The following is a 22286-nucleotide window of genomic DNA, read 5'->3' on the forward strand; positions in this document are numbered from 1 at the left end:
GGTTGCTAGAAGAGTGTAAAAATCTTAAACTTCTAGAATAGATCTCTTCAGAACAAACTTCTTAATCTGTGTTTGAAGTCAGTGAAAAATACCTCAGCATTCCGAAACACCTTGAGCATGTCAGCATCAAAAGCCTCCACTGTCTTATAATAGCCAATGAGAATCTGCTTCTCTATGGTGGAAAGATCTAGGGGATCAGAGATCTTCTCATAATAATCAGCATTCCTGGAACATAAAGCCAGGGTGTCAATCTGGTACACTTAGGACTTTTCTAAAACTCAAATGATTCCCACATATGTAAACTTACTTTTTCTTTGGGGGTAGGTTCAAAAGTGGTGCTGCCAGTGACTGTCGGGAAGAATCTGCAAGAGAATGCAAGGTTTAGTAGAAGGTCTGACTGTAAGAAACAAGGGAGGCAAGTATTAACTCCTAACTGAAAAAGTAGAATCCCTAAAATTTAAAGTTAGGAAAAAAAAAATCTCAGTTTTTTTTTTGAGGCCAGTGAAAAATGCAAGGACTTTTCAGAAATGTGGGCAGTCAAAGGCAGAGATCAGAAGATGCTTTCAGGATTACCTGGAATATGAAAGATACAGTGTATATACTTGAAATATAAAACAGTGTTAGTTGGGTAATGAAAACTTTCTAAGAAGAGTGAGAGATGGGAACTTACTGAAGTAGCTAGGGTGCTTAGGGCAAATTCCTACTCAACAAAATTTATTACATCAAAGATCACCTCATCCAAAAAATGTTTTCTAGTTCTCATTAATTGCCCATAGTTAATATTACTCTGTTGGTTTGGATTCAATTAAGTTCAAGATAACAAATAATTCAGTACTCTAAATATTTTCTGGAATCCATCTTCTTACAACAGTTGCTCTGTATTATGAAATAGAATTCATGGTGTGGGGCTGCTTCTCATTTGCTATCTTACTTTCTAACAACTCACTACACACAGAGAAAAAGCCTATTGTTTCATGCCCGGAATGCAGTGACATATAGATACATCTACTGCAGTTTCACACTAGATCAGATGGGGCTGGTTGAGAATACAGAGTGTGATCTTTAGGGAATGTAAAGGGAGTAGGTGTCACAAAACTTTACATATTAGGACAGGCTGGTCTCCCCTTTGTTCTTTCCACCCTTAGGTTAACAAAATGGCAAAAAACCACTAAAACATGATGATAAATAGTAGAGGAAGAAAACCAAATTCCTCAGAATTTAGGGAAAGGAAGGAAGCAAAAGTTGATGGCTGATTATAACAACAACAAAAAAGACTCACAGATATGGAGAACAAATTAGTGGTTACCAGTAGGGAGAGGGAACTGAGGAGGGGCAAGATAGGGGTGGCAGATTAAGAGGTACAAACTATTATGTATAAAATAAGCAACAAGGATATATTACTGTACAACACAAGGATGCAGACAATATTCTGTAATAACTATAAAAATTGTGATAACAAAAATTTATAACTTAAAAATTGTGAATCACTATACTGTACACCTGTAACATATAATATTGTAAATTAACTATACCTCAATTATAAAAAAATAAAATAGACAAAAAAGCTGATGGCAAAAGCTGCAATTCTTTGTTAAAATCTCTCATTTTAAATATCTATAAATTTCCTGGTCAGAAAAACTCACATACATTACCAAACTACCTACCTAAAATTAAAAATTCTCTCTTTCTCCACCCTCACCCCCAATACAAATCCAAGAGGTGTGTCTTAGGAGAGGAAAGGAGTGGGGTAAATATGTTTGCATGAAAATGCTTTGAAAGTAATTTTTTTGCAAATTTATATCCTTTTCCTTAATGTAGAAGTTAGGGCCTGTGAACCTTCCAAAATATATGCAGAATTATGTACATAATATTTTTCTGGGGTAAGAGTCTACAACTTTATTCTCAAAGATATCTGTCAATCAAAAAAGGTTAAGAACCACTGATGTCATACATTCATAATACTTTTTTCTTAAATTGCTAATTCATTGCCTCATTCAGGAAAATTATATCCAAGACAAAGACCTACTTCTTTCCATACAGCTAAAAAATGTGATGTCTAAATATAGTACTTAACTATGATAAAATTCCAATAAATACAGAAAATTAACCTAAAGATCCAGGGATTTAGAGACAACAATCCCTGAAGACAATAATCAGTCCTATAATTCTATACTCTGACAAAGGAAGAACTAAGTAAACCACCTAAATTCCTAGCCCTAAACTGTCATGTGTTCTTGGTCTTGGATATCTCAGGTGAGGTAAGTGATATAATTTTTTACAAAGCTAAGGAGAAGGAATTTGGGGTAAATATGGTCACCTTTATAAGAGATTATGCCATCACAGATCTCTTTGAAGATCTGGGCTAGGCGGGCTGCCCGAGCTACTTCAATGTTTTCCTCTGCTGCTGCCAACCGTCTTGTTCGAACAGATCGAGCAGTCTGCAGGGCGGAGAACTGGGTCATGAAGACGTCTGGAAGGATAAAGTGAAAATTAGTTTCAGGAAAACAGGAGCTCTTTCTCTTCTGTGATGGATTCCTGCGATTTTCGCTATTTTCCCTGAAGTGACTAAATAGATTAGTGGTTATGGAGTTGTTTCTCTCCTCCTTAAAGAAAAATCAGAAAACACTGGAGTTTACCAGAGAGACAAATCCTGCAATTTAAAGGGACTTACTAATGGCCAAATGCTATAGAGTAGTTGCAAGTCTGGGTTTCAAAATGAGTCCGTCTGCTTTTGAATTCTGGTCTCACTGCTTACTAGCTGTCTGATTTTGGGAAAGTTACTTAAATTTTGTGTCTCAGCTTCTCAACGGTAAAATGGGAAGAGTGGTAGTACAGGCATAGCTCGGAGATATTGCAGGTTTGGTTCCAGAACACTGCAATAATGGGAATATTGCAAGAAAGGGAGTCACACGGAGGTCTTGGTTTCCCAGCACATGTGAAAGATATATTTATGCTATACTGTAGTCTATTAAGTGTGCAACAGCATTATGTCTAAAAAAACAATGTACATACCTTAATTAAAAAATACTTTATTGCCAAAAAGTGCTAACCGTCATCTGAGTCTTCAGCGAGTTGTAATCTTTTTGCTGATAGAGGGCCTCGCCTCGATGCTGATGGCTGCTGACTGATCAGGGTGGTGGTTGCTGAAGGCTGGGGTGGCTGAGGCAGTTTCTAAAGACAAGGCAGCAGTGCAGTTTGCTGCATCTTTGACTCTTCCTTTCATGAATGATTTCTCTGCAGCATGCAGTACTCTTTTTTTTTTTCTCTCATGCAATGCTCTTTTTTTTTTTTTTTTTTCTTTTCAGTACGCGGGCCTCTCACTATCGTGGCCTCAACTGTTGTGGAGCACAGGCTCTGGACGCGCAGGCTCAGCGGCCATGGCTCATGGGCCCAGCCACTCGGCGGCATGTGGGATCTTCCCGGACCGGGGCACAAACCCATGTCCCCTGCATCGGCAGGCGGACTCTTAACCACTGTGCCACCAGGGAAGCCCCATGCAATGCTCTTTGATAGCATTTTACCCAGAGAACTTCTTTCAAAATTGGAGTCAATCCTCTCAAACCCTGTCACTGCCTTAGCAACTAAGTTTATGTAATATTCTAAATCTTTTGTTGCCATTTCAACAAAATCTTCACAGCGTCTTCACCAGGAGTAGATTCCATCTCAAGAAGCCACTTTCTTTGCTCATCCATACGAAGCAGCTCCTCATCCGTGAAAATTTTACCACGAGAGTGCGGCAGTTCAGTCTCACCTTCAGGCTCCCCTTCTATTTCTAGTTCTCTTGCTATTTCCAACACATCTGCAGTTACTTCCTACACTGAAGTCTTGAACCCCTCAAAGTCACCCATGAGGGTTGGGAACGACTTCCAAACTCCTGTTAATGTTGATATTTTGACCTCCTCCTGTGAACCACAAATGTTCTTAATGGCATCTAGAATCTTTTCCAGAAGGTTTTCAATTTCCTTTGCCCAGATCCATCAGAGGAATCATTATCTGTGGCAGCTGTAGCCTTATGAAATGTATTTCTTAAATAATAAGACTTGAATGTGGAAATTACTCCTTGATCCATGGGCTGCAGAGTGGATGCTGTGCTAGCCAGCATGAAAACAACATTAATCTCGTTGTACATCTCCATCAGAGCTCTTGGGTGACCAGGTGCATTGTCAATGAGCAGTAATGTTTTGAAAGGAACCTTTTTTCCTGAGCAGTAGGTCTCAACAGTGGGCTTTGTCAACAGATGTGCTGTCGTCCAGGCTTTGTTGTTCCATTGGAAAGAGCAGAGGCAGAGTAGATTTAGCATAATTCGAAAGGACCCTAGGATTTTTGGAATGGTAAATGAGCACTGGCTTCAACTTAAAGTCACCGGCTGCATTAGCCTCTAACAAGAGAGAGTCAGCCTGTCCTTTGAACCTTTGAGCCAGGCACTGACTTCTCTCTAGCTATGAAGTCCTAGATGGCATCTTCCTCCAGTATAAGGCTGTTTCATCTACACTGAAAATCTGTTGTTTCGTGTAGCCACCTTCATTAATGATCTTAGCTAGGTCTTCTGGATAACTTGCTGTAGCTTGTACATCAGCACTCGCTGCTTCCCCTTGTACCTCGATGTTAAACCTCATGAACCAACCTCTGCTAGCTTTAAGTTTTTTTTCTGCAACTTCTTCACATCTCTCAGCCTTCACAGAACTGAAGAGAGTTAGGGCCTTGCTCTGGATTAGACTTTGGCTTATGGGAATGTTGTGGCTGGTTTGACCTTCTATCCAGACCACTCAAGCTTTCTCCATGTCAGCAATAGGGCTGTTCTACTTTCTTATCACTTGTGTGTTCACTGGAGTAGCACTTTTAATTTCCTTCAAGAACTTTTCCTTTTCATTCACAGCTTGGCTAACTGTTTGGCGCAAGAGGTCTAGCTTTCAGCCTGTCTCGGCTTAAGGCATTGCCTTCCTCACTAAGCTTAATCATTTCTAGCTTTTGATTTAAAGTGAGAGACGTGCGACTCTTCCTTTCACTTGAACTCTTAGAGGCCACTGTAGGGTTATTAGTTGGCCTAATTTCAATATTGCTGTGTCTCAGGGGATAGGGAGGCCTGAGGAAAGGGAGAGAGACGGGGCGTTGGGTGGGGGGTGGGAGACGGGGGGGCAGGGAATGGCTGGCTGGTAGAGCAGTCAGAGCACATACAGCATTTATTAAGTTTACCGTCTTATATGGACATGGTTTGAGGCTCCCCAAAACAATTACAAGAGTAACATCAGTGATCACTGATCACAGATCACCATAACAAATATAATAATGAAAAAGTTTGAAATATTGTCAGAATTACCAAAATGTGACACAGAGACAAGAAGTGAGAGAATGCCCTTGGAAAAATGGCACAGCAGATTGCTCCTAGCAGGGATGCCACAAAACTTTCTATTTGTAGAAAACACAGTATCTGCAAAGTGCAATAAAGTGAGCGCAATAAAATGAGGTATGCCTGTACTTCCCTCAAGAGGTAATCTGTGTAGATCAAATGCAATAATGCTTTAATGTGTTTTAGCTCAGTGCCTGACCTATAAAAATTACTCAGGAAATAATTACTGCTATTATCAGAAGATTTGAACTAATTGGAATATAAGATCAGAGAATTTATGCCAATCAAATCACTGAGAAGATATAAGATTCTGGGCAAATTTCTAAATGGATCTAGTTCTTACTCAGCATGTTGCCTCATACGCCATGCAGACTGCTTCTACTTTTTTTTTGCCGCACCTCTCGGCTTGCAGGATCTTAGTTCCCCAACCAGGGATTGAACCGGGGCCCCGGCAGTGAAAGTGCCGAGTCCTAACCACTGGACCACCAGGGAATTCCCCTCATGTTCTTCTTTTATCCTTTCCTTCTTTCCCTCAAAAAGTAGAAGCAGGGAATTCCCTGGTGGAACACAGAGGACCCACTACCTATCTCATGTCTAGTAACTTTCAGGGTGTAGGTGATGTTTGGGAGGCTGGTGGGAGGGGGTTTCTTCCTGTTCCTTAGAGTAGAGACAAGGAAGTTGAAGAGCTGGGATGGATAGGTTATTGCTGACTGATCCTTGTATGTTTGGATCTTAACTTTTTTGGTCCAGACTAAACAGAATCTTTGAATAGACCGTTTGAAAATAAGAAAGATAATCACTTTTGAGGCAACCTTATGGAATTAACAAGAATGTTTCTCAGTCCTTACCAGACTTAATGTTCCCGTCATCTCGGCAGATGCCATTCCAACGGGTATATAATGATGCTGAATGAATATTATCACTGGTGTGCTTTACTTCCTCCTGTTTCTGCCGAATCTTCTCCCAGTTTCGGACCAAGAACACATGATGCTTTAATACGAAGTTTCTGTAAGGAAGGAGCTCCTTTATTTATTAATTCAATAAGCATTTATTAATGTCTACTTTATGTAAGCCACTGTTATGATGACATAAATGAATACTTATCAGTGAAATCAGCTATTATAAAGAGAATTACATATGGAGAAACATTATTCAGTTTTGAATCTTGATTTATTTCACATAACACAAAACATTTCTCTGTAATATTTACAAATATCTGACAAATACCACCTAAAAGCTGCAACAATTTTGGCAACTGAAGCGGGCTGACTTGAAGGCAGAGCTTTATGGAAGATTTTTACAAATTCTAAAGAAAGTTGCCAAGATGAAGTATAGGCTTAGGATCAGCTATAACCAGGAGAACTGGAGTGGCAGATAAAGGCATAGATATTTAAGATGGATATGCACTGGGCAAACCATGTTAGGTACAGTGCCACCACATGGATCTCTAAAGTTAAATGAGTTATATGTAACTTGATTAACCCTACATAATTTTGATGATTCCATAATTTGATTTTCACTCTAGCGCACATATAAACAGATGTGACCTTGAATAAGTCTCAAACTATGTGCCTCAGTAAATGGAGATTAGACTAATTTTATAGTTCCTGACTTTGGCTGCACATTGAGATCACTTGGGGAGCTTTATAAACTACTGATACCTGGGTTCCACCTCTGAAAATTCTGATGTGAGTGTTTTGGAGTGGGGCCTGGGTATCAGGAGGTTTTTTTTTTTTTTTTTTTTTTTTTTTTTTGGCGGTACACGGGCCTCTCACTGTTGTGGCCTCTCCCGTTGTGGAGCAAGGCTCCAGACGCACAGGCTCAGTGGCCATGGCTCACGGGCCCAGCCGCTCCACGGCATGTGGGATCTTCCCAGACCGGGGCACAAACCCGTGTCCCCTGCATCGGCAGGCAGGCTCTCATCCACTGCGCCACCAGGGAAGCCCCATCAGGAGTTTTAAAAAGCTCCCTAAGCCACTATGGAGCCGAACTAGAGAACCACTGGACTTCTCTGTTTTACTGAAGTTTAAAATTTCTATGATTCAAAGTGAAACAGAATGAAAGGGGCTAAAATTTAGGAAAGTTATAAATAAGGATGAATTTTCTAAGATATTGGAGTGTGTAGTTAGGGAGGATGTAGGAAATGTCCCAAGACAATTTGAAAAATAGGACATACATATTTACTTCTCTTCTGACACGGACAAATATTATCTCAATATAGGGAAAAGCAAAGATGACCATTAAAGATCCTTTTTTTTATTGCTCTGTTAATTTATCAACAAAACAGGGATTCTTAACCTTTTCTGTGGCATTCATTCCTTTGACAGTTTGGTGAAGCCCACGTAACCCTCCCCTGAACAATGTTAATTAAAAGTGTTTAAAATTTTAAGTAACTTTAGGGACTTCCCTGGTGGTGAAGTGGTTAAGAATCCGCCTGCCAATGCAGGGGACACGGGTTTGAGCCCTGGTCTGGGAAGATCCCACATGCTGTGGAGCAACTAAGCCTGTGTGCCACAACTACTGAGCCTGTGCTCTAGAGCCTGGGAGCCACAACTACTGAGCCTGTGTGCCACAACTACTGAAGCCCGTGCGCCTAGAGCCCATGCACTGCAACAAAGAGTAGCTCCCACTCGCTGCAACCAGAGAAAGCCTGCTTTCAGCAACAAAGACCCAATGCAGCCAAAAATAAATAAATAAATAAATAAATAAATAAATAAATAAAAATATATAAATGAATGTAAGTAACTTTTAGTACACAGGATTAAAAGGAAACTGAATGAACTGATATACAGTTTTCAGAATATTAAACAAAAACCCTGAAATTTTGATATAGAGATGAACCTTAATTTTTAACACATGACAAGATCTAGTGCTGGGTTTAACAACCATAGTAATTTTAAGATGGAAGTGAATGTAAATGATATTTTGAGATATCTGTAATACCTATAACATGATATGAAAGTGTAAATATTGTTGACAATCTCATGGAAACTGCAACTACTATACACACACACACACATATACACGTTTTTCTTTTGCTTACAGTCACATTTGAAGGAAATGCTAAATTTCAGTTAGAAATTAGGGAAAAAATACTTTTTCCCCCCACCCAAGTTCACCCCTGAATCCTTGCTTAAAGCCTTCCTGCACAAAAGAAATGTCTCAACTATACAGATGTTTAATAATTTTTAAATTGTCAAGCAAGTCACATAATTTAAAGAGTTTAGGTAAGCAAATCTCCTTTTTACCTCTCCCGATTGGACATTGGCTTCATTTGTAATTGGGGGGTCAATCTTGTTGGAGTGTTGATGTTTTCACTGGGTTCCTCAGAGAGGTGGCCTCTCTAAAAAACAGATGGACCAGATTGCAGGAAAAACAAGATAAATCATAAATCACCTCAAAGAATATTAAAACAACTCTAAAGATGCCACCCTTTGGTATTTCCCTTATTTCAATAATTGCCTCTAAGCAGCTATTTGGGGAAAACCATGAGATTGTTATTCACCCTTTTCTTCAGCTTGTGCTTAGACTTCCTCTTCTCTTTTGACCGTCCAGACTTTTTATGTGTGGTCACCGGCTGGCTACTTTTGTTGCTGGTGAGTCCATTCATACGTTGACTCTTGCCTCCAATGATTCCTCGACATTTCTCAAAGCCGCACTTACACAGTTGCTTTGAAGGGAAAGAGAATAATGCTTTTAGCCTGCAGTCTCATTTAAGAGTTCAAATAGAATGCCTGAGCATCTGGACACCCAACAATAAGTTTGAGTCAAGAAATTTTCATATAGAGGAACATAACTGATTGAGAATAAAATAAATGGGTTTCTACTGTAGTAGAAAGGAAAGATTAAATTTTGGGAAAACTTCACCAGAAACATTAAGAACTGACTGGAGACAAAAGATGATTGAGCAGTCTCTTCTACACAGTTCTGAAAGAATAACTGTGACCTATGTATCCTAGATAAGTGGAGTAAAGAGTGAAAAACTGTCTTCTCCAATGTACTTCTTAGTGGCTACAATCAGTAACGTTCACTGAAGGCCCATGTTATACAGAGTACTGTGACAAAGGTCATACACTCTTTTGAATTTATCATTCTTACCTGTTTTTCAACATTGAAGGAATGAAAGTTGTAATCATAAGTGAGTTCAGTACCAGCTGGCATATCTTTAAGAGCATATAGTCCAATCCGGTATACTCCATTAACAGACCTATAGAGAAAGGAATGAGTTAAAGGCAGAGATTCATAATACCATGCCCAAAACCCAGAAAAATTGGTATACTGATTACAAATTTGCCTTTGTTTCTGTATCCAATTACTCAAGTCTCCTGGCCAATCACTCCACCTTTAATCTCTCTTTTCTTCTATCTAGCCCATACAATACTGACAGACTAACCGTCCTAAATCAGTTTTCTGGAAAACATGTTTTATGTTGTCAAAGGTCTTAACTTCTCCTGCTTGGTATTCAAATTCCTTCTAACACATGGCTTTAGTCTACTTACTAAACAAATTAAAATTATTTTCTATGGGCTACCTATAAAAATCTTCTAGTTCCTACTAATCTCCATCTTTCTAACCTATACATGAGGGTCTCTTTTGTTCTACTTTACCTATGTTATTAATGAGCATTCATGTACTGTTTGTTCTAGATGCTTTATATAATAACATATAATTACAGCTAACATTTATTGAGTGCTTGTTTTTTTAATATTCTTTTCCATTATAGTTTATTACAGGATATTGAATATAGTCTCCTGTGCTATACAGTAGGACCTTGTTGTTTATCTATTTTATATATAGTAGTTTTTATCTGCTAATCCCCAAATCCTAATTTATCCCTCCCCCACCCCCTTTCCCCTTTGGAAACCATAAGTTTTTCTATGTTTGTGAGTCTGTTTCTATTTTGTAAATAAGTTCATTTGTACATTTTAGATTCCACATATAAGTGATATCATATGGTATTTGTCTTTCTCTTTCTGACTTACTTCACTTAGTATGATAATCTCTAGGACCATCCATGTTGCTGTAAATGGCATTATTTCATTCTTTTTTATGTCTGAGTAGTGTATATATATACCCCACATATTCTTTATCCATTCATTTCTTGATGGACACTTAGGTGGCTTCCATGTCTTGGCTACTATAAATAATGCTGTTATGAACATTAAGGTGCATGCATCTTTGAATTAGTGTTTTTTCCAGATATGTGCCCAGGAGTGGGATTGCCGGATCACATCTAGTTTTTTAAGGAACCTCCATACCGTTTTCCACAGTGGCTGCATCAATTTACATTCCTACCAACAGTGTAAGAGGGTTCCCCTTTCGCCACACCCTGTCCAGCATTTGTTATTGGTAGACTTTTTAATGATGGCCATTCTGACTGGTGTGAGGTGATACCTTGTTGTAGTTTTGATTTGCATTTCTCTAATAATTAGCAATATTGAGCATCTTTTCATATGCCTATTGGCCATCTGTATGTCTTCTTTGGAGAAATGTCTATTTAGGTCTTCTGCCCATTTTCTGATTGGGTTGTTTTTTTGTTACTGAGTTGTATGAGCTGTGTGTATATTTTGGAAACAAAGCCCTTGTTGGCTGCATCGTTTGCAAATATTTTCTCCCAATCTGTAGTTTATCTTTTCATTTTGTTTATGGTTTCCTTTGCTGTGCAAAAACTTATAAGTCTGATTAGGTCCCATTTGTTTATTTTTGCTTTTACTTCTATTGCCTTGAGAGACTGACCTAAGAAAACATTGCTACAATTTATGTCAGAGAATGTTTTGCCCACATTCTCTTTGAGGAGTTTTATGGTGTCATGTCTTATATTTGTCTTTCAGAGTGCTTGTTATATTAGTTATAAATTATTTAGTCCTCCTAACAACTATATTTAAAAAGGTAGTATTATAACCCCCATTTTCTAAATGAAGAAGCTGATGAACAGTGAATGTAAGAAATTTGCCCGAAGTCACACAGCTAACAACTGGGGGAATCAAGTTTCAAATTAAGGCAGGCTGGCTTCAAAGTCTTAACCACTGTGTCCCAATCATAACAGGTTATCTCCTTAATTCTCAGAACAACCTTATGAGATAGGTATTATAATCCCTATTTATACATGAGGTATTTGTATATTACAGAGTTTGTTCACAGTCATACAGCAATTAAGTTGAATTAAAAATCAGGGGATTAAGGACTTCCCTAGTGGCGCAGTGGTTGAGAATCTGCCTGCCAATTCGGGGACACGGGTTCAAGCCCTGGTCCAGGAAGACCTCACATGCTGCGGAGCAACTAAGCCCGTGTGCCACAACTACTGAGCCTCTGCTCTAGAGCCCGTGAGCCACAACTACTGAAGCCTACACACCTAGAGCCCGTGCTCCGCCACAAGAGAAGCCACTGCAATGAGAAGCCTGCACACCTTAACGAAGAGTAGCCCCCACTCGCCGCAACTAGAGAAAGCCTGTGCGCAACAAAGACCCAACACAGCCAAAAAAAAAAAAAAAGAAAAAGATATATATATACCCCTATGTTCATAGCAGCACTATTAACAATGGCCAAGACATGGAAACAACCTAAATGTCCACTGACAATGTCCACTCACAGATGAATGGATAAAGAAGATGTGGTACATATATGCAATGGAATACTACTCAGCCATAAAAAAGAATGAAATAATGCCATTTGCAGCAACGTGGATGCAACTAGAGATTATCATACTAAGTGAAGTAAGTCAGAAAGATAAAGACAAATACCATATATCACTTATATGTGGAATCTAAAATATGACACAAATGAACCTATCTAAGAAACAGAGTCAGGGACACAGAGAATAGACTGATGGTTGCCAAGGGGTAAGGGAGTTGATTGAAGAGGGTTGGACTGGGAGTTTGGGATTAGGAGATGCAAACTGGTATATATAGAATGGATAAACAATGAGGTCCTACTGTACAGCACAGGGAACTATATTCAATACCCTGTCATAAACCATAACAAAAGAATATGAAAAATAATGTATATATATGTATAACTGAGTCACTTTGCTGTACAGCAGTGTATAGGTAATTCAACTATCCTTCAATAAAAAATCAATAAAAAATATTCTCCCATTTTTCCATCTAGAAAGGTGATTGTTTCAATGGTGATATTCAGGTCTAAGATTCATCTTAGATTAATTTGTGTGTGTGGACTGATGTAGGAGCGTACTGACTCAGCACCACTTATTAAAAAATCATCCTTTTCCTCATTTAAAAAAAAATTTATTTATTTGGCTGTGTCGGGTCTTAGTTGCAGCAGGTGGGATCTTCGTTGTGGCATGTGGGAACTTTCATTGCAGCACGCGGGCTTCTCTCTAGTTGTGGCACATGGGCTCCAGAGTGTGTGGGCTCAATAGTTGTGGTGCACTGGCTCAGTAATTGCAGCATGTGGGTTCTCTAGTTGTGGTGCACAGGCTCCCGAGTGCACGGGCTCAGCAGCTGTGGTACGTGGGCTTAGGTGCCCTTGCAGCATGCGGGATCTTAGTTCCCTGACCAGGGATCGAGCCCATGTCCCCTGCATTGGAAGGCGGGTTCTTAACCACTGAACCACCAGGGAAGTCCCCATCCTTTCCTCATTGATTCACAGTGAAACCTTAGTCATCAGGTGACAGTACATTTATGGGTCTTTGCCCAGACTCTGTATTCTATTCCATTTGTCTATTAATCTAGCTCAAGCAAGTATGTACTGTTTTAATTAGTGTACCTTTACAGTAAGTCTTGAAATTGGTAGTTTAAGTCCTTAAATTTTTTCTTCAGGATTATCTTACCTTTTTTAGGTCTTTTGCAATTAGATATATGTTTCAGAATCAGCCAGTCAATTTCCATAAAAATTGGATTTTGATTGGATTTGAATTTATAGATCAAGTTGGTAAGATCTGACATCTCAAAAATATTGAGATTTCTAACCCATAAATATGGCATATTTCTCCATTAATTGTCCTTTTTCCCAATAATGTTTGGTGGTTTTCAGTATAGAGGTCTACAAACTTTCATTAAATCTATTCCTAGGTGACTAATGTTTCATGAAGTGAAACAGAAGTGGTGATAGTGGACATCCTTATAGAAAGTTGTTCATATTATTCTATTTTTCTTTAACTATGTTAAAACACATGTAACAAAGTTTATAATCTTAACCATTAAAAAATGTACAGTTTAGTGGTATTAAGAACATCCACATTGTACTTCCCCGGTGGGCCAGTGGTCAAGATTCTGCGCTTCCATTGCAGGGGGTGTGTGTTTAATCCCTGGTCGGGAAACTAAGATCCCACATGCCACGTGTAGTATGGCCAAAAAAAAAAAAAAAAAAAGAGAACATCCACATTGTTGTGTAGTTATCTCCACCATACAATCCCGTAACTCTTTTCATCTTGTAAAACTGAAACTCTATACCTATTAAACAATAAGTCCCAACCCCTCTTTCCTTCAGCCCCGTACAACCACCATTCTACTGTCTCTATGATTTTGACTACTCGTAAGTATCTCATGTAAGTGGAATCATACAGTAGTATATTTCATTTTGTGACTGGATTATTTCACTTAGCATAATGTCCTCAAGGTTCATCCATGTTGTAGCACACTGCAAAACTTCCTTTTAGAGGCTGAATAATAATTCCATTGTATGTAAAAACCACATTTTCCTTATCCCTTCATCTATTATGGACACCTGGGTTGCCTCCATATTTTAGCTAGCATGAATAATGTTAATAAAATATGGGGGTGCAGAGACTACCCTGGTAGTCCAGTGGGTAAGACTCTGCACTCCCAATGCAGGGGGTGCAGGTTCAATCACTGGTCAGGGAACTAGATCCCACATGCATGCTGCAACTAAGATCCCACATGCTGCAACTAAATACGCCACAACGAAGATCCCACATGCTGCAACTAAGACCCGGTGTAGCCTAAATAAATAAATAAATAAATAAATAAATATTTCTTTTTAAAAAAGGAGTTCCCTGGTGGTCCAGTGGTTGAGAATCTGCCTTCCAATGCAGGGGATGCAGGTTTGATCCCTGGTCAGCAGCCTAAATAAACAACAAACAAACAAACAAACAAATAAATATATATATATATATATATTTTAAAAAGGAATTCCCTGGTGGTCCAGTGGTTGAGAATCTGCTTTCCAGTGCAGGGGACGCAGGTATGATCCCTGGTCAGGGAACTAAGATCCCCACATGTCACAGGGCAACTAAGCCCATGCACCACAACTGAAGAGCCTGCGTGCTGCAACTACAGAGCCACACACTCTGGAGCCCACGTGCCGCAACTAGAGAGACGCTTGTGCGCCACAATGAAGAGCTTGCGTGCCGCAACAAAAGATCCCATGTGCTGCAACTAAGACCGACCCAGCCAAAAATAAATAAAAATTAAAATATGGGGATGCATGGGCTTCCCTGGTGGCGCAGTGGTTGAGAGTCCGCCTGCCGATGCAGGGGACACGGGTTCATGCCCCGATCCCGGAAGATCCCACATGCCGTGGAGCGGCTGGGCCCGCGAGCCATGGCCGCGGAGCCTGTGTGTCCGGAGCCTGTGCTCCGCAACGGGAGAGGCCACAGCAGTGAGAGGCCCGCGTACAGCAAAAAAAAAAAAAAAAAAATATGGGGATGCAAATCTCTGAGAACCTGCATTCAATTCTTTTGGGTATATACTCAGAAGCTGAATTGCTGGATCATAGGGTAATTTTATTTTTAATTTTTTGAGGAACCTCCTTACCCTTTTCCACTGTGGCTATACCATTTTTAGATTCCCAAGAGAGCAAAAGGGTTCCTCTTTCTCCACATCTTCGTCAACACTTATTGTTTTCTGTTATTTTCACGGTAGCCATTCTGAGGGTGTGAAGTGGTATCTCATAGTTTTGATTTGCATTTCCTTAATGATTAGTGATGTTGAGCATCTTTTTATTTGCTTATTGGCCATTTGTACAATCTTTGGAGAAATGTATATTCAAGTCCTTTGTCCATTCTGAATTGGGCTGTCCTTTTGTTGTTGAGTTTCAGGAGTTCTCTATATATTCTGGACATTAATACCTTATAAGATATATGACTTGCAAATATTTTCTCCCATTCTGTGGGTTGCCTTTTTACTCTGGGAATAGTGTCTTCTTTTTATAAAAAATAAATTTATTTATTTATTTATGGCTGTGTTGGGTCTTCGTTGTTGCGTGCGGGCTTTTCTCTAGTTGGGGTGAGCGGGGGCTACTCTTCATTGCAGTGCGTGGGCTTCTCATTGCGGTGGCTTCTCTTGTTGCAGAGCATGGGCTCTAGGCACACGGGCTCAGTAGTTGTGGCTTGTGGGCTCTAGAGCTCAGGCTCAGTAGTTGTGGTGCACGGGCTTAGCTGCTCCACGGCATGTGGGATCTTCCTGGACCAGGGCTCGAAACTGTGTCTCCTGCACTGGCAGGTGGATTCTTAACCACTGCGCCACAAGGGAAGCCTGGAATAGTGTCTTTTGATTTAAAATTTTTTATGAAGTCCAATTTGTCTATTTTTTCTTTGGTTACCTGTGCCTTTGGTGTCATATCCAAGAAATTACTGCCAAGTCCACTGCTGTGAAACTTTTGTTCTATGTTTTCTTCTTCAACTTTTATTGGTTTAGGTCTTACATTTAGGTCCTTGACTGATTTGAATTAATTTTTGTATACGGTGTTTGGTAAGGGACCAACTTCATACTTTTGCATGTGGATATTCAGTTTTCCTAGCACCATTTGCTGAAAAGACTATATCCCTTTTCCATTGAATGGTGTTGGCACACTTGTAAAAACAATCATTTGACCAAATATGTGAAGGTTTATTTCAAGGTTCTCTACTCTGTTTCATGGGTCTATGTGTCTGTCTTATGCCTATACCATACTGCTTTGATTACTATAACTTTGTAGTAAGTTTTGAAATAAAAAAGTGTGAGTCCTCCAGTTTTGTTCTTTTTTAGGATTGTTTTGGTTATTTGGGGGGGGGTCCCTTGAGATTCTATATGAATTTTAAGATGGGTTTTCTACTTCTGAAAAAAAAAAGAAGTCTTTGGGATTCTGATAGGGATTGCATTGAACCTGTAGATCACTTTGGGCAGTACTGACATTTTAGCAATATTAAATCTTCTAATCTATGAACATGGGATGTGTTACCATTCATTTATATCTTTAATTTCTTTTAGCAATGTTTTATAGCTTTCATTGTACAATTCTTTCAACTCATTAAGTTAATTCCTAAGTACTTCATTCTTTTTCATGATACTGCAAATGGAACTGGTTTTGTAATTTCCTTTTCAGATTGCCCACTGTATACAGAAACGCAACTGCAAGAGACCGTACAATATACAAATAGAGAAAATTTTATTCTTCTTTTCCAATTTGGATGCCTTTTATAACTCTTTGTCTAATTTTTCTGGCTAGAACTTCCAATATTATTTGGAATAGAAGTGAGGAAAGTGGGCATCCTTGTCTTCTCCCTGATCATAGAGGAAAAGCTTTCAGTCTTTCACCATTGAGTATTATGTTTGCTGTGGGTTTTCATATGTGGCTTTTATTATGTTCAGGTAGTCCTTCTATTCCTGAGTACTTTAAAAAATTTATTTATTTCATTTATATTTATTTTTGGCTGTGCTGGGTCTTTGTTGCTGTGCATTGGCTTTCTCTAGTTGCAGTGAATGGGGGTTACTCTTCGTTGTGGCGTGTGGGCTTCTCAATGTGGTGGCTTCTCTTGTTGTGGAGCACGAGCTCTAGGCACACGAGCATCAGTAGTTGTGGTGCGTGGGCTCTAGAGCACAGACTCAGTAGTCGTGGCACACAGTTTCTCTGTGGCATGTGCAATGTTCCTGGACCAGGGCTCGATCCTGTGTCCCCTGAACTGGCAGGTGGATTCTTAAGCACTGTGCCACCAGGGAAGCCCTTGTTGAGTACATTTATCATAAAAGGGTGTTGAATTTTGTCAAATGCTTTTTCTACATCAATTGAGATGACCATGTGATTTCTCTTCCCCTTCATTTTATTGATGTAGTTTATCACACTGATCAATTTTCACATGCTGAACCATCTTTGCCTTCCAGGATTAAATCCCACCTGGTTATTGTGCATAATCCTTTTAATATGCTGTTGAATTCTGTTTGCTAGTATTTTGTTGAGGACTTTTGCATCAATGTTCATAAGAGGTATTGGTATCTAGTTTTCTTGTAGGGTCTTCACCAAGCTTTGGTATCAGGGTTATGCTGGCTTCACACAGTGAGTAAGGAGGTGTTTCCTTCTCTTCAATTTTTTGGAAAAGTTTGAGATGGGTTGGTATTAATTTGGTAGAATTTACCAGTAAAACCATCAAGTCAAGGGCTTTTCTTTGTTGGGAGATTTCTGATTACTGATTCAATATCCTTACTAGTTATAGGTCTATTCAGATTTTTTATTTCTTCATGATTTAGTCTTAGTAGGTTTTGTGTTTCTAGAAATTTGTCCATTTCAACAAGATTATCCAATTTTTTGGTGTACATCTGTTCATAGTACTCTTATAATCTTTTTCATTTCTGCAGAATTGGTAGTAATGTCCCCACTTTCATCCCATTTTTTAAAAAAAAACATTTATTTATTTATTTGGCTGCTCTGTGTCCTAGTTGCAGCATGTGGGATCTTTCAGTTGCAGCATGCGGGATCCAGTTCCCTGACCAGGGATAGAACCCAGGCCCTCTGCACTGGGAGCACGGAGTCTTACCCACTGCACCACCAGGGAAGTCCCTCATTTCATTTCTGAGTTTAGTAATTTGGGTGCTTTTTTCTTTGTCCATCTAGCTTTTTTTAAAAAAAAATTTATTTTCTTTCTTGTTTCTTTTATTTTTTTGGTTGAGTTGGGTCTTAGTTGCAACACACATGGTCTTCGCTGTGGCACATGGGAGCTTAGTTCCCCAACCCGCATCTCCTGCATTGTAAGGTGGATTCTCTTCTTTTTTAATTAATTAATTTTTGGCTGCGTTGGGTCTTTGTTGCTGTGCGTGGGCTTTCTCTAGTTGCGGCGAATGGGGGCTACTCTTCATTGCAGTGCACGGGCTTCAGTAGTTGTGGCTTGCGCGCTCTCGAGCACAGGCTCAGTAGTTGTGGTGCATGGGCTTGGCTGCTCCATGGCATGTGGGATCTTCCCAGCCCAGGGCTCAAACCCGTGTCCCCTGCATTGACAGGCAGATTCTTAACCACTGCACCACCAGGGAAGTCGCAACGTTTGTTGACTATGCTAATCTTTTTGAAGAACCAACTTTTGGTTTCACTGATTTTCTCTATTGTTTTTCTATTCTCCATTTCATTTATCTCTGCTCTATATTATTTCCTTCCTTTTGTTAACTTTAGGTGTAGTTTGTTCTTTTTCTAGGTCATTAAGTTGTAAAGTTAGGTTGCTGATTTGAGCTCTTTCTTGATTTTTTTTTTTTTTTTTTTTTTTTTGTGGTACGCGGGCCTCTCACTGTTGTGGCCTCTCCCGTTGCGGAGCACAGGCTCTGGACACACAGGCTCAGCGGCCATGGCTCACGGGCCCAGCCGCTCCGCGGCATGTGGGATCTTCCCGGACCGGGGCACGAACCCGTGTCCCCTGCATTGGCAGGCAGACTCCACTGCGCCACCAGGGAAGCCCTCTTTCTTGATTTTTAATGTAAGCATTTATAGCTATAAATTTCCTACTTAGCTACTGCTGCATTCTATAAGTTTTGGTATGTTGTGTTATCATTTTCATTCATATCTAAGTATTTTCTAATTTCCTTTGTGATTTCTTTTCTAACTGGTGTGTGAATTTCCAGTTTCATAAAATTTCCAGTTTCCTTTATGTTACTGATTTCCAACTTCATCCATTGTGGACAGAAAAGATACTTTCTATGCTATCTGGCTTTTAAAATCTATTGAGACTTGGGTTTCCCTGGTGGCGCAGTGGTTGAGAGTCCGCCAGCCGATGCAGGGGACACGGGTTTGTGCCCCGGTCCCGGAGGATCCCAAATGCCGTGGAGCGGCTGGGCCCGTGGGCTATGGCTGCTGAGCCTGCACGTCCAGAGCCTGTGCTCCACAGCGGGAGAGGGCACAACAGTGAGAGGTCCACGTACCGCAAAAAAAAAAAAAAAAAAAAGAAAAAAAATCTACTGATACTTAATTTGTGCCTAACATATAGTCTACCCTGGAAAATGTCCCATGTGCACTTGAGAAGAATGTAAATGCTGTTGTTGTTGGGTGGAGTAGTTTGTAATATCTTTTAGATCTAGTTGGTTTATTGTGCTAAGTCCTCTGTTCCTTACTTATCATCTTTCTGTTTGTTGTATTCATTACTGAGTGGGGTATTGAAGTCTCCAATTATTATTGCAGAATTGTTTATTTCTCCCTTCAGTTCTGTCAGTTTTTGCTACATATATTTTGAGGTTCTGTCATTATGTGTGTAAATGCTTACAGTTTTTGTATCTTCTTGCCGGAGCTTTCTAAAAAACACATGTCCTTCTTTGTCTCTTGTAACCTTTTTGGGTTTAAAGTCTATTTTAGCCATTCCTGCTCTTTTGGTTACTATTTACATGGAATATCTTTCCCCATACTTTCGCTTTCAACCTGTTTGTGTCTTTGGATGTCAGTTGAGTCTCTTATACACAGTATATAGTTGGATCATGTGGGTTTTTTTGTTTTTTTGCAGTATGCGGGCCTCTCACTGCTGTGACCTCTCCCATTGCTGAGCACAGGCTCCGGATGCGCAGGCTCAGCGGCCATGGCTCACGGGCCCAGCCACTCCGCAGCATGCAGGATCCTCCCGGACCGGGGCATGAACCCGTGTCCCCTTCACTGGCAGGCAGACTCTCAACCACTGCGCCACCAAGGAAGCCCGAATCATGTGTTTTTAATCTATTCTGCCAATCTTTTTTAAAAATTGAGGTACAGTTGACATATAATGTTATATTAGTTTCAGGTATAACATAATGATTCATTATATGTATATATTGCAAAATGATCACTACAATGAGTCTAGTTAACATCCATCATCACACATGGTATCAAATTATTTTCTTGTGATGAGCTCTTTAAGATTCACTCTCTTGGGCTTCCCTGGTGGCGCAGTGGTTAAGAATCCACCTGCCAATGCAGGGGACACGGGTTCGAGCCCTGGTCCGGGAAGATCCCACATGCCATGGAGCAACAAAGCCCGTGTGCCACAACTACTGAGCCTGTGCTCTAGAGCCCGTGGGCCACAACTACTGAAGCCCACATGCCTAGAGCCCGTGCTCCACAACAAGAGAAGCCACCGGAATGAGAAGCCCATGCACTGCAACGAAGAGTGGCCCCTGCTCACCGCAACCGGAGAAAAGACCGTGCGCAGCAATGAAGACCCAACGCAGCCGAAAATAAAATAAAATAAAAATAAATAAAATAAATTTATATATATAAAAAAAATTCACTCTTTAGCAAGCTTCAACTATACAATGTATTATTATTAACTATAGCCACCATGCTGCACATTACAAACTCATGTCTTATTTTATTTGGACCACCTTCACCCATTTTTCCAAGCCTCCAAACCCCTAACTCTGGCAACCACCAATTTGTATCTAACAGTTGTTGTTTTTTTAAGATTCTGCACATGAGTGAGGTCATGTGGTACTAGTCTTCCTGTTTGATCTCTCATTTAGCATAATGCCCTCAAGGCCCATTCATGTTGTTGCAAATGGCAGTATTTCCTTCATTTTTATGGCTGAATAATATTCCATTGTAGATATACACATTTGCTTTATCCATTCATCCACTGATGGATACTTAGGTTGTTTCCACGTCTTAGCTACTGTAAATAATCATGCAATGAACATGGGAGTACAGATATCTTTTTGAGTTAGTGTTTTCACTTCCTTCAGATAAATACCCAGAAATGGAATTGCTGGACTGTATGGCAGTTCTATTTTTAAATTTCTGAGGAACCTCCAGTTTTTGATAGTGGCCGCACCAATTTACATTCCCACCAACAGTGCACAAGGGTTCCCTTTTTTTCACTTCCTAACACTTCCTACTTCTTGTCTGTTTGATAATAGCCATTCTAATGGGTGTGAGGTGATAGTGGTTTTGACCTGCATTTTCCTGATGATTAGTGACATTAAGCACCTTTTTATGTACCTGTTAGCCACCTGTATGTCTTCTTTAAAAAGATATATATTCAGGGACTTTCCTGATGGCCCAGTGGCTAAGACTCCACATTCCCAATGCAGGGGGCCCAGGTTCGATTCCTGGTCAGGGAACTAGATCCCACATGCTGCAAGTAAGAGTTTGCCTGCCGCAACTAAAGATCCTGCCTGCTGCAACTAAGACCTGGTGTAGCCAAATAAATAAATAAATATTGAATAAAAAAAGACATATATTCAGATTCTCTGCCTATATTTAATTGGAATTTTTTTGCAACTGACTTGTATGATTTCCTTATATACTTTGAAGATTAACCCCTTATCAGTTTTGCAAATATTTTCTCCCATTCTGTAGGTTGTCTTTTCATTTTGTTTATGGTTTTCACTGCTGTATAGGAACATTTTAGTTTGACTAGTCTCACTTGTTCATTTCTGCTTTTAGTGCCTTCCTCCTGGTGTTAAAACCAAAAAAATATCATTGCCAAGACTGACGTCAAGGAGCTTACCCTCTGTTTTCTTCTAGGAGTTTTATGGTTTTAGGTCTTACATTCAAGTCTTTAAGTTGATTTCTGTGTATGTTGAAAGACAGTGGTCCAGCTTCGTTATTTGCATGTGGCTATCCAGTTTATCCACACCCTTTATTGAAGAGACTGCCCTTTCCCCATTGTATATTCTTGGCTCCTCTATAATAAATTGGCCATACATGCATGGGTTTATTTCTGGGCTCTCTATTCTGTTCCATTCATCTATGAATCTGTTTTTCTGCCAATATCATACTGTTTAGATTACTACAGCTTTGTAATATAGTTTGAAATCAGGAAGTG

General features: G+C 39.7%; 1 protein-coding gene across 4 annotated transcripts in view; it reads right to left on the reverse strand.

Moving 5' to 3' along the window:
* ASH1L (ASH1 like histone lysine methyltransferase) overlaps positions 1-22286 on the reverse strand; it is a 217893-nt gene that overhangs the window by 11686 nt on the left and 183921 nt on the right. For all 4 annotated transcript variants that reach the window (XM_082612810.1, XM_082612811.1, XM_082612809.1 and 1 more), the window contains 7 exons: positions 9446-9554; positions 8853-9017; positions 8596-8690; positions 6196-6353; positions 2318-2470; positions 308-362; positions 93-225 (listed from right to left, as the gene is read on the reverse strand). In XM_082612810.1, coding sequence (XP_082468936.1) covers positions 93-225; positions 308-362; positions 2318-2470; positions 6196-6353; positions 8596-8690; positions 8853-9017; positions 9446-9554 — 868 coding nt within the window. The remainder of the gene's footprint in view (positions 1-92; positions 226-307; positions 363-2317; positions 2471-6195; positions 6354-8595; positions 8691-8852; positions 9018-9445; positions 9555-22286) is intronic.

Source organism: Mesoplodon mirus, assembly GCF_964341445.2.
Source record: "Mesoplodon mirus genome assembly, chromosome: 3".
NCBI lineage: Eukaryota > Metazoa > Chordata > Mammalia > Artiodactyla > Ziphiidae > Mesoplodon > Mesoplodon mirus.